At 39.5% G+C, this 12,951-nt stretch overlaps 1 protein-coding gene across 1 annotated transcript in view; it reads left to right on the plus strand.

The window, feature by feature from the left end:
- The window catches only part of PDXDC1 (pyridoxal dependent decarboxylase domain containing 1), a 46,811-nt gene that overhangs the window by 26,448 nt on the left and 7,412 nt on the right, over nucleotides 1-12,951 (plus strand). Inside the window, exons 13-19 of the mRNA XM_065411627.1 lie at nucleotides 2,052-2,102; nucleotides 4,320-4,383; nucleotides 4,802-4,890; nucleotides 8,111-8,216; nucleotides 9,324-9,495; nucleotides 10,228-10,346; nucleotides 12,812-12,933. Of these exons, the coding sequence (XP_065267699.1) occupies nucleotides 2,052-2,102; nucleotides 4,320-4,383; nucleotides 4,802-4,890; nucleotides 8,111-8,216; nucleotides 9,324-9,495; nucleotides 10,228-10,346; nucleotides 12,812-12,933 (723 nt within the window). The remainder of the gene's footprint in view (nucleotides 1-2,051; nucleotides 2,103-4,319; nucleotides 4,384-4,801; nucleotides 4,891-8,110; nucleotides 8,217-9,323; nucleotides 9,496-10,227; nucleotides 10,347-12,811; nucleotides 12,934-12,951) is intronic.

Raw genomic sequence — 12,951 nt, forward strand, 5'->3', positions numbered from 1 at the left:
CCTTAATATGCCCACTAGAAAGGGATCCAGATAGGCGTTTATAGGTTTTACATTTTTGTTGTTGTTGGACATTGTTTACGAAGCAGTTGTTAGTTATCAAAACTATTTAAAGGAATCTAAAGATGTAGTGGGATCCTTTCATGCTGAAAACTTACACCAAGAATATGGAATCAAATCAGATTTTTAAAATTAATTGTAAAGTTTACCTTTAAGGCAGCCCTTGAGTATTTTTACTTTTAAAGGAAGGATGGCCTTTTGTTTTACGCACTGGATTGGGACTTAAAAGGTTCAGTGCCTGGCAATGCCACAGACTTCCTGTGTGACCTTAGGCAAGTCACTTAATCCCTGTGCCTCAATTCCCCATCAGTAGATGAAGATAATTATTCCTTTCCCCCATCCTTTCTTTTCTATTTCGAATGTATGCTGCTCAGGGTATAGAATGTCTCTTACTATGTACTTGTACAGAGCCTAGCACAATGGGGGTCTGTAGGCTTACTGTAATGCAAATAATAAGTAGTAATTTATAAATCACTGAGACAAGGGGTTCCAAATGGAAGTACTGAGGGTTTCTTAAATGCAGTAGCAAGAACTGTTTGGAAGTTTATAGCTCTTCAGTGAAAACTGAGATAGTGTCTCTCTCATGTATAGTATTTGACCATAACTAAGGCTACGACTTTGTCATGGAGGTCACGGATTCCGTGCCTTACCGTGACCTACATGACTTTTTGCAGCGGCTGGTGCACCTGGCTCAGGGGCAGCTCAGGCAGTCCCTGCACTGGTCGCTGCTGGGGCAGTCTCGGGCCACCGCGCCCACCCCACCCCCAGCAGCAGAGTTTGGGTGTGGGAGGGGGCAGGGGATTGGGGCACGGGACAGGGTGAGGCAGGCTCTGAGTGGCACTTACCTGGGGGGCTCCCCAGAAGCGGTGACATCCCCCTCGCTCAGGTCCTAGGCGAAGGCATGGCCAGGCAGCTCTGCGTGCTGCATCCACCTGCAGGCACCACCCCTGCAGCTCCTATTGGCCAAGGTTCCTAGCCAATGAGAGCTGCGAAACCAGCGCTCTGGGTGAAGGAAGCACACAGAGCTGCCTGGCCATACCTCCGCCTAGGACCTGAGCGAGGGGGATGTCGCCGCTTCCGGGGAGCCCCTCCAGTTAAGAGCCACTCAGAACTTGCCTCACCCTGTCCCGTGCCCCAACCCCCTGCCCCCTCCCATACCCAAACTCTGCTGCTGCTGGGGGTGGGAGGTGGGTGCACAGCAAGGTAGGGAGCCTGCTCCCCTCACCCCAGCACCAGCAGGGGTCCCGGGCCACGTTCCACTGCCTGCCCCCTCCCTCCCCCCAGCACCGGCTGGGGTCCCACACAGCTGGCCATGTGCCCCCCCCCCCCCAGCGCCAGCGGGGGACCTGCAGCCTGCTCCCCACCCCACCCCCAGCATCCAGGCTACCCTTCCCGAGCACCCTCGGGCAGCCCCTCCCCCAGGTTTTAGTCAGGGGTATATAGTAAGTCAGGGACAGGTCATGGGCTGTGAATTTTGGTTTACTGCCCATGACCTGTCCGTGACTTTTACTAAAAATACCCGTGACTAAAACGTAGCCTTAACTATAACCAATAGATTACTATAATCCTTCTTCACATAGATGCTAATTCTTCTCAGGTGTTTGATGCCCAGTTGAAGTTAATGGGAGCTGTATACAAGCACCCAAGGGCTGACTGTTGTCCATAGGTGCTAATCTCTCCCATTAGTATGTGGGAATTTATACATCCACAGCGTTTTGAACGGACTAAATAAAATGTAAATTTTATCTGCAAAGCTTAGGTGTATACATATATGCACATGTTTGAGTCCTACAATAAACCATTTTCCTAAATAATATACTGTTAAAATTCCATGATATTGGTAATATTAATTAGAGATTCTTGTTTGTAGCATCCTAAATTTAAACTTTGTAAATGTAAGCTCACACTTATGGATGTTGAGTTAGTGTTGTCTCTGTCCGTGAAAAGTAATTTTAAACCAAAAAATCTTTGTTTTTTTATCCTTTGTTCTTTAGAGTCAGAGGTTGCTGGAAAACTTGAAGAACATGGATTTCATTAAAACTTCGGTACAACCTGCCTTTAATACTTGGAGTAGTTTAGCAACTGGTGGTTATTAAATATCAAAATTTTTGTGAAACCAATTATCTTTAAAAAAATGTGACCCTACCCACAGCCTTGGTGGTGATGGTGGTATCATTCTGACTACTGAAATTACCCCTTAAAGTGTCAATGGAATTGTATAAATTTATTTGCATATAGCAAGACTTGGTCCCTAGGTTGTATTCCTTGTCCCATTGCTGTTTCTCTCTACGCACACTCAAGCTATGGATATAATGCTCAGAGGCTGCCTCTGTGTTGCTGAGTAGTGCTTAATGTATTAAAACTTATTCAATATTCTTTTATGGTGCACTTTTTTATATCTGAAATTCATTCTTGACTATGGATTTAGCAGTACCCTGGCCAGATATAGATATAGTGTGGATGTTCTTATATCTGTAGACAAAGTAGTTGTCCTGCTGTGCGGGTGTTATGATACAGGAGAGTGATGTTTGTTTAAAAAAAAAAAACCCACTGCTCTTAATTGAACATTCTAGTTTTTAAATTAATGTTTAATGCAGCTGCTTCTAATCCAGTTTCAGTAGAAAAGATGCCCTATTCAACAGATATTTTTATTGATCTGACCCTTTGTGTATTAGAATAAATACTGTATTCATGCTAGTTTCCTTGGAAAACAAATGACCACAGATCACTGTGAGTGACAAAGTAATTTCATTTGTGAAAATAATCTTTTAGAACTCGTGAGTTATGGAGATCCACTGTAGCCATTCCACCTTCCCACTATATATGTTCTTGTTAGCATCTACTATGTCATTGAACAGCTCAATTATCTATTCAGAGAGATTTATGGAAGAAACTTTGCTCATAGCTTTAATTTTCCTTGGTGCTCTATTTTTAAAAAAAAAATTAAATGCCTGTCAGTGAATGTATTCACATTTTTCACTTTATAGTGCCCAAAATTCAGTTGTGTGTAACTGAAATAGAATACAATCCCTTTTTATGTGAGAGGTAGTTTACTTTGCTATGTTAGTGTATATATTGAGAATATAAGAGTGGCTATACTAGGTTAGACCACTGGTCCAACTAGCCCAGTAACCTGTCTTCTAACCTGTCAGAGGGAATGAACAGAACAGGGCAATTATCAAGTGATCCATCCCTCATCGTTTAGTCCCAGCATCTGGTAGTCAGAGGCTTAGGGACACCCAGAACTTGGGGTCGCATCCCTGACCATCTTGGCTAATAGCCATTGATGGACCTATCTAACTTATCTAGTTCTTTTTTTGAACCTAGTCATACTTTTGGGCTTCACAACGTCCCCTGGCATCGAGTACCACAGCTTGATCATATTGTGTGTAGTACTTCCTTTTGTTTGTTTTAAACCTGCTACCTATTAATTTCATTGGTGACCCATGGTTCTTGTGTTATGTGAATGGGTAAATAACACTTTCACTTTCTCCACACCATTTATGATTTTACAGATCTGTCACATCCCCCCTTAGTCAACTTTTTCAAGCTGAATATTCTCTCTTTAATTTCTCCTTATATATGAAAGCTGTTCCATATCATTTTTCTTGCCCTTCTCTGTACCTTTTCCATTTCTAATACATGTCTTTTTTGAGATGGGGCAACCCGAACTGCATGCAGTATTCAAAGTCTGAGTGTACCATGGATTTATATAGTGGCATATTTACTGTCTTTTATTATCTATCCCTTTCCTAATGGTTCCTAATATTCTGCTTTTTTGACTTCTGCTGTACATTCAGTGGAAGTTTTCAGAGAACTATCCACAATGACTTCAAGATCTCTTTCTTGAGTGGTAACAGCTAATTCAGCCTCCATCATTTTGTATGTATAGTTGGGATTATGCTTTCCAATGTGCATTACTTTGCACTTATCAACATTGAATTTCATCTGCCATTTTGTTACCCAGTTTTGTGAGATCCCTTTGTAACTCTTTGCAGTCTGCTTTGGACTTAACTACCTTGAGTAATTTTGTATTGTCTGTTTCCTCACTGTTTCCCTCTTTTTCCAGATCATTTACACAAAGTTTTATGATGAGTTAATTTTTTGTTAGTACTGAGTCAAAACATTACGGAAACTAGAACATTGTTAATACTGACAAAACCAAATGATGTGGTGGTCTCTACTGTCAGTTTTGTACCTACAACAATAAAGCTGTTTTAAGTGTTTTCATTACAACATGGATTTTTTAATTCCATTTTTAGGTTGAAGATGAATTTAGCTCTCCTGTAGTGGTATTCAAGTTTTCCCCAGAACTTCCAAATATAGGTGTGTAACTTATAGACAAAACATGATGATTTCAGATCTATTAATTCAATAAGCTAGTTTTATTAGGTACATTACATTGTGCACTTTTTCTAATTAGTCTGAACATAAAACAAGTTTTGTTTATACAGTAGTGGTTAGAACCACCTCATAAATTGTACTCTTGTTGCAGAGTTCCATTGCATTGAGACAATGGAAGGTGATTACAAATTGTTGAAATAAATACATTTCAATGCTATAATTGCTTTTGGAATGATATCTTTTTAAATCCCATATTTGCCCTTTTGAGGTCAAATAGAGTTTAATTTTCCTAGATGTCATAAAATTTCATAAAAATGTTGTTTGTCTAAAAAAATTGCCTTTTGCTTTTAGTTAAATAAATGAAACTCTGTCTCTGCGATTTTTGTCTCTTTGGGTTCAGATCAGATGCTACATGCTGGACCGGCATCTATAATTCAACACCCTATAACCAGCAATGAGAGACATATTTGTGACACCTTCAATCAGTGGGTAAGATTTGATGTTCATTTCTCTTAAGAACTAAAATGGATGTTCTGTAAAACACAGGAGGATTGGGTGCCTCAGGGAATTATATAACCTAGAACAGACTAGGTCAGTAGTGACAGTTGCCACCAAATGGCTATTTGGTATCCTATGTGAAATCAGCCTGCAGAGTTTTGGGGATTAAAAAAGATGGTTTTAGTCTGAAGCACTGGCAACCTGGTGTCTTTCATATGTTTTAAGGTACAAAATAATTATGATGAAAACAATGATTCTCTTAATTCTTGCATACCTCAAGAGGTGTGTGTTTTGTTTCTTTAGGCCACTGAGATACTGAGATTAAATACATTTAGTTTTTCCTCAGGCATTAAAAAAAAAAAAAAAAAAAAAAAAAAAAAAAAGCAGATCTGAGAGTTATGTTGCTTTCACTTTGCAACAGTTATGTCTCCATTTTAAATTGGTACTTTTGGGAGGTGAGGGATGTCCTGTATTAGGGAGTCCAATATCCTAGGAGAGGAGTGAGTGTCTCTTCCCTCTTGCCACAAAAACCTGTCTAGGTTTCTACTGCTCAGAAGTGGAGTAAGCTAAAATTTAAGGTGTTAAACTGCTTACTAGTAATTTTGACACATCAAGAACTACAGCAAGATCAGCTGATTTACTTTTGACATCCATTTGAAATGTCAGTTTCCACTCAATCTTAGAAACTTTGTATCTACTTCCCTATTCCAGTCTAGGTTTATGAATCTTTTTATTATACAAGCACTAGAGGAAGGAGGAAGTGTCACGGACTCACAGATTGTGCCCACTCTTGGCCCCGTGCGGGGTGCCCCTTTCAGTGAGACAGCCCTTCTCGGGGGTCCACTCTCTCTCGGGGTCAGGCCCCTCCACCTCCTGGAGTCGCACCTCTCTGAGCCTTAGCACGTCTGTCTCTCGCCATGGGCTCCCTCAGGGAGTCCACTCGCTTTGGACCCCTGGGGCCTCCACCCCCCCCGAAGGGGTTGATGCAACCCTGTTCTCTAGACCAGAGTGACTCTCAGCCAGCGTAAAACAGGAGGGTTTATTGAGCGACTGAACACAGCACAGGAAACCCTCAGGCCTGGCCTCCCTCAGCACAGCACATCCCAGTCTCCCCTGCATCCAGGTGGGCTCTGCCTGCTCCCCCTCTCCAGCCCAGAGCCCCCCTGCTTCCCAGCTGGGCATCTGATATCACCGGCCCCAGGCCCCGCCTCTGTCCATTGTCTTATTTCCAGGTAAACAGGGTCCTCTGGGCCTCCTCTCCTCTCCATCGTCTCCCCCCCGTCTGGCTGGAACCAGCTGGTTAGGTCATGGGGTCCTCTCTTCGCAGCCCATTGTCCTCCCACTGGCCAGAACTGGCTGCGACTCCTGAGCTGGGTCTCCGGTGAGGGTCGTCAGGTCACTAGTCGCCGGGGTGTCCCTCCTCCAGGCCATCAGCTGGGGTCCCAAGTTCCCTCTCCGGTCCTCTGCAACAACAAACTCCCTCTCCCCTCATCTCGTTAAACCAGTAACACCCAGGGGCACTGAGTCCCACTCCCTCTGCATACAAACCATTGGAAAACCACGAAAAGATAAGAAAATCCCCCACTTCGTCACAGGAAGCAAGACTACCAAGTGTCAGGACCCTCTTTCCCTACCCAAAACAACTTCCTTATTCATGCCTTGCCTTATGTGAAATCATGTGTGCCTCTTCTTTTTTCCCTCACATTCAGAGTGGGAGCAACATTTGCATTATGTGTTAAGAAAATGCATCTCTCTAATTGCATAAAATATGCATACTCTAATAATTATTTGAACTGTTATGCATTGCCAACCTGTTTGTGACCCCAATAACAAAGGCAGCCTTAGGTTCTGTTAGGGATCCTATGCAATGGAACACATGTAGGGGGACTTCGTTCAGGAACCTTTCCACCTGTTACTTTTTCCTTCCACCTCTATGTACTCATGACCTTCCTTGACCACTGCCCACCTGCAGTTGTTTCCCTAACCATTTTGAGGCTTTGAGCCACCTGGAAATCTAGTTGGACTAGAAAGTCAAGAGGTGGAGCTAAAACACAACTTTCCAAGCTGGGAAACGCAATAGATGAGAAACAAGACAGCAGAAAGGAGAAATTATGCTGCATGTTTCCGTAACATGTAATCCCACTGATTGATGACAGCATGTAGCATTAGTGTGGGTTGAACAGATGCCGACCTTCCTTTTGAATTTTTCATAACCCATTTATGCTCAGGGTCAAGAGTGGCATGAAATTCAACTTAGAGATCCTTGGCAAACACAATTTCTTCAAAATAAAAACAATAGAAAGTACTTCTGGCATGAATTAGCAGAAATTTTGTGGCTTTGCAACTGATTTTATGAATGAAGGATTTGGGTATCTTCAGAAAAGAGACCTTGCCATTATAAATAACAGTGAATCTTAGTTGTATTAACAGGAAGCTGCCAACTTAAAAATTACACTGTTTTATCTACTATTGTTACAAATAAGACCAAAAGATGACGACAGATAGTCTTCTGTTTTACTTGATGCATTTACTTAAGCAGCCCTTGTTAGTGTAAAATTTTTACAGAGCAACAGGGAGAGAGAAACTTTTTTTGTTGTTTTTTTTGTTAAGTGATTGTAAAATCACAAAAATTGGCTAATGGACTGAATGGCAGCTTAAATATCTGAAACTACTTTTACTTTTACTTTTTTTACTTTTTTTTTTTAACTGAGTAGATTTCTGGCTGATAGCCTCCCTTTATATACTGCAATTTCAGTATTTTTCTCCAGCTGCTACTAGTAGAACTCCTACTAAAATGTACTTTTAAACAAACAAGTGCATGATTTTGTTTTTAAACTCATTATTTTGGAAGTAAACATATTCCTGCTTTATGGGAGAGTCGGTAACCATCTTGCAATAACCACTGAAAAAATTACACATTTTGTGGTTTGCTTAGAAATTGTGAAGTAGGTTTTCATTTTGTTAATATAAGTGTGCAACTTTTTTGTTTGTTTTATAGGTGGTGCTGTGAGCTTGCTCACAGCAAAAATGTTACTGTGCTTCAGGGAATAATGAATAGTTAACTTTTAAGAAGTAAAGAGAGAGAAACCTTACTAGGGACAATTTAACAGACAAATGGTTCGTTGAAACTACGGGAACAGTCTAATGCAAGTTGGCAATAATGAGAAATTAATGCTCAATAAATTCCTCTAATTTTGCCTTGTCCCTTCAGCTAGGTGAACAGTTGGCACAGTTAGTTCCTGCCAGTGGAGTTGATGTGGTAGAACTAGAAGATGAAGGCACATGTGTACGTTTTAGCCCATTAATGACTTCTGCAGGTAAATGAGTCACTTAATTTAGCCACTTACATAGATATTTCATCCTGAGGTGAAAAAAATTGGAATTTGCTATTTAAAATTGTAAATATCCTGCATGTGTAAAACATCTGTATGTTTAAATCTGTTCTCCTTGGCTTTGCTTTTTTCCTTATTTTTATAGTGAGAAGCTGTTTTAACACTACAAAAACAACTTCAATATTCTATTGTGCCTTGGTAGCAGTTACGTTAGAAGTAGCTGAATTTCCGGTAGCTTTGTCATCTTGTATAGCATTATGTCACACCACATCTGTAAAGCCTTTTACTTTATACTGTCTACATTTACTGGTGAGAACAAGGTACGAAGCTGAGTAATGTTCCTGTCTTAAACTGTCAGAATACAGAAACATTGGAGATGAAATATCCTTGCCTTTCCCTCTCTCATCTACTTACAGAATGAAGGAAGAATTTGGCCTGCTTATTCATATGATTAGACACAGGAACTGAGCCCATGTTTAGAATATAATAGACTAATTGGAAGAAGAAAATAGTATCCATTAAAGCTTGGTTATTTTCGTTAGTACTGTAAAGAAAACTTTTTCCCTCTCTCTCCTAGAAGAGGGTGTAGGCTCTGATGTTACAAAGAGATGGAGGTAGCTACTGGGAAGAACTTTTAAATTAGAAATTAAATGACAGAACAAGGGATTCCAGTTTAATGAGTAACCTTAGTTGGTGATACTGAACTTTGTAATTAAAGCTGAAGCTGATTGATCTTTTTTGTAACCTTTTGGCTATAGAGGGAGGGATTTCCTGTTGTTAACTACCATTATTACTTTAGAATATCAGAAAATCAATTTATTGGTATTACAATTAGCTTATTTTTTTCTCCTTAATATTTGACTCCAGCCATTTTGATGTGTTGAGTGTTTTCAGTGAATGGCAAGCTGAAGAAAAACAGCCTTCAGCATACAGATTAAGATAATATGATTTTTGAACATTATTTAATTTAGGATTGGCTTGTAAAGTGGGTTATCTATAAATACAGGTAACCATGACACCTGTCTTACCGTATCTAACATATGAAAACTCTGTCAATTCAGTAATTCACATGCTAATTCATTAGCTCTTCAGTTTTAGGAACTGAAGTACAAGATGTAGATCAGTTGGTGGACTGCTTGAAAATGAAGATATCAATACTGACATGCACACTGCAGCTAAGAGAGGAATTTGAGCAAGAAGTGAAAAGAACAGTAGGCTTGTCATATATTGAAGACCTCAGCTGGCCAGGACTAGGTGTTGTAAGGTAAGTATTAGGTAGCTCCAGACATGACATTGTTTGAGCTTTACTTCAAGAGGTATTTGGATAGACAGTACCTTCAGCAGAGAGAATAAGTGCCGTCTTCACTAGTGATCCTTTGGACCAGCAAAATCTAGCTTATGGCACAGCTGCAATTTCCTTAACTGACTTGTGAATAAACTACACTTTCTTAAGAGGATGTCTGAATTTTGTGAAATTACTTAGGAGTTTGGAACTTCCTAGAAGTTAAAGACCTGGTTTGCCAAAATAATTGAGTTAACAAGTAGAATTTAAGGAGCATTGTGGATCGTTTGTAGTAAACGTTAATGTACCTGTGTACCTTATGTATTTAGCCTACCACTGCAGTCAGTTTATCTTTAATCAGTAGTAGAACTTATTTGTCTCTTTTGGCAAATACAGTGCTGCTCATATATTGGAGATCATTATCATTAAGGTTCCTATGTGGTCAGAAAGAGCTGAGCCATTATCAATACAATACTTCCAAAAAGCTATTAAAGAAATTTTTCTGTATCCAAAAATGCTTTTCCTTCAACTGCAAACATTACCAAATTTTCTCCAACTTGGTTGGTTGCTATCACTATTCAAACTTCACCCACTACACAAGTTTACAGGTACATGTAGGTAAATTGTTGAAAGATGTTAGAAGTGCAGATTTGTTCTGTTTTTGTTTGTATTGTAAAATAAAATGGCTTGCTGTCCTCTGGCTTGATTTTAAAGGTATGAGTATAACTGTGATGGGAAGAATGATGACAAACAAGAGAAAGAAGCAGAGAAAATTAACACTGGACTTTTGAAAAAATTAAATGAACTGGAATCGGATCTCACTTTTTCTTTGGGTAATTATCACTGTTGGCAATATCAGTTCTGTAAATAATCAGGTTAATGCCCTCAATTCTTTTTTCCCCAAACTGTATTATAAATCTCACTACAAGTCATATAACCATGTATTATTAAAAAGTTCTGTCCGCTTCTACGTTAAACTGTAGATGCGTTTCTACAAATATTGTCTCTCTGATCTTGCTTCCTTCCCCATTGCTCGTTTCAGTTGAGGCCTACTAGAAAGCAGTAGTGTTTCTTGTCAGCAACAGCTTCAGCAGAGTACATCCATTGTTCCCAGAGTACTCACCAAACCTCAAGCATGATTATCCTAAACTGAGAAGTGTTTTCATCCTAGAAAACCCAAATGTTATATTGCTTATGTTGACAAAGTTCTGACTTATATTTTGTTTTTGAGGGTGTGGAGGCTTAACTGGGAAAATTCAAAAATTTGCTGTTAGTTTAGGAACAGCAAAGAACATTTCTTAATGCAGTGCTTACCGGTGGTCCCCCAACCCTAAGTCTATTTCTGATTGTTACAGAGGTGGCATATGCTAGACAAGAAAAGCATCCAGTCATAAACATGTTGGACTTAATGATCATTAATACCAGTACTGCATTCTCAGCTATAAGTTGATTGTGCAAGTGAATTACCCACCACCGGGTGTGTTTATAATTTGTGCCAAATTGGAGGGGTGTCTGCCTCGTATTGTACCTAATTGAAGCAGGAACTTAATCTCAAACTGGGCTGCTTACTGCATTCTGTGACTAGGTTAGATGTTTTAGGTGACTCTGGCTATAATATATAACTGAAACACTCAGTTACATTTTAACCACTCTATTGCATGAGTAAATTAATGTCTTACAATGTGTTTTGTTTGTCCTCGAAATGGTAGGAATGTATTGCATTTTGATACATTAGTGGTTTCCAGTCTTACTGTAACTAATTAATAAAGCCACTCATTTTTAATTTTTAAAAAGCAAATGGCCTAGATGTCATGTGTGAATGTGCTTAAAGAAACAGTTGTCTAAAACCCCACTAGAGTGATATAAAATCAGTGAAACATGAGATTCTGCATAAACTTATACAATGGCCTCTGTGCACACATGGAATTTCCAGGTGAACCTTGCCTGGTCCTCTCAGTGCTACTTCTGCTTTAAAAAGACTACACACAGTACTCATGCAGCAGCTGTAGGTATGCTCTTTTCAGCTTTCTCTCAAAGGTGAAATGGGAACATTAAAAATATAGCAAGTGAACATTTTTAGATGGTTTTGCCATGAGTTAGTAATGATAATAATAGCACTAAGGGCCAAATCTCAAGAGGTGCTAATCAACAGGTGTCTAGTCTTATTGATTTTAGTGGGAGTTGAAGATGAGCCATACCTTGCAGGAGGTGCTCACCACTTCATAGGATCATGCCCTTAGAGCTATTAATTTCCTAAGAACTATGTAAACATAATTCAGTAACCATCCCTATGAGGTGGGTATTTTAATTTCCCTCATACTGAGGTTAAGTGACCGCTCCAAGACATGAACTCAGGAATTTCTGTCTTCCAGATCTTTGACAGTTTTAAACCCCCCCAATCCTACAGACCTTAGGCAAAACTATTTTTTTATCATGCTAATGATGCCTTTGGCTTTGTGGAAGCCACTTAACCTACATACATTTGTTGTTGTTTTTTTTCCATCTGTAAAATGAGAATTATAATGCCTACTACACAAGTGTTGTAAGGATCAATGGTTATAGACTGCTTTGAAGATGAAAATCAGTAAGTGTTGCTGTTACCTCTACTTAAGGCAGTGCTAATATAGCATGACTTTTCTATTCGAGAGTTCTAATCTTCCATATTCATCTCTAAGAATAAGTTTAAATGTGTCAGAGTTATGGATCCATGCTGTTGAAAGATGTCCCAGAATAATGTGGCTATTTAGAAGGTACAATAATGTGCTATTTAAGTGTGTATATACAGTATTCGTTGTAAAAATGCCTCATTAACCCATCTGTGTTCAACAGTAGGGGGAAGAAAGGGCCTAGTGGCATCCCTCAGAACACCACAGCTTTTGGAATAGAAAACTCAGCTGCTTAAATGCTCTGTTTTTCACAATCGGTGATTTCATGCAGCTTTTAATGTTGCTGCTTCTTATAAGCACACAGTTATATAAAATATCTACTGTATTACTTCCTGTCTAAACTTAGTTATGTTTTTCCTCTTTGAAGAAGTGCAATGCCAAGTACTTTCAGTGAATTGGGCATATGCAAAGATTACACTTAAGTACGATAACAAAAATATGGTTGGATTCCCTGGCACATAAGTGTGAGTAGGGTGCCTGTTGAAAGGTTATCTTCCTCTATGAAGCTAAATATTTTTCCCTTTTTACTAACTACACAATCTATTATGTTTTGTAATTTTAAACCTTGTTAAAGAGGCACTTAGATTTTGCTGCAAAAGTGTAAAAATATGGAATCTCCATTCTGTTCACAGGCCCAGAATTTGGAGGGGAGAAGAACTGTGTATATATCGGCATGGTAACTGAAGATCTGGATGTGTCCGAGCTGGTAGAAACTATTGCAGCAACAGGCAGAGAAATTGAAGAAAATTCTAGAGTATGTATTGAAATCTTA

This window comes from Emys orbicularis, chromosome 10 (genome assembly GCF_028017835.1).
Source record: "Emys orbicularis isolate rEmyOrb1 chromosome 10, rEmyOrb1.hap1, whole genome shotgun sequence".
Taxonomy (NCBI): Eukaryota; Metazoa; Chordata; order Testudines; family Emydidae; genus Emys; species Emys orbicularis.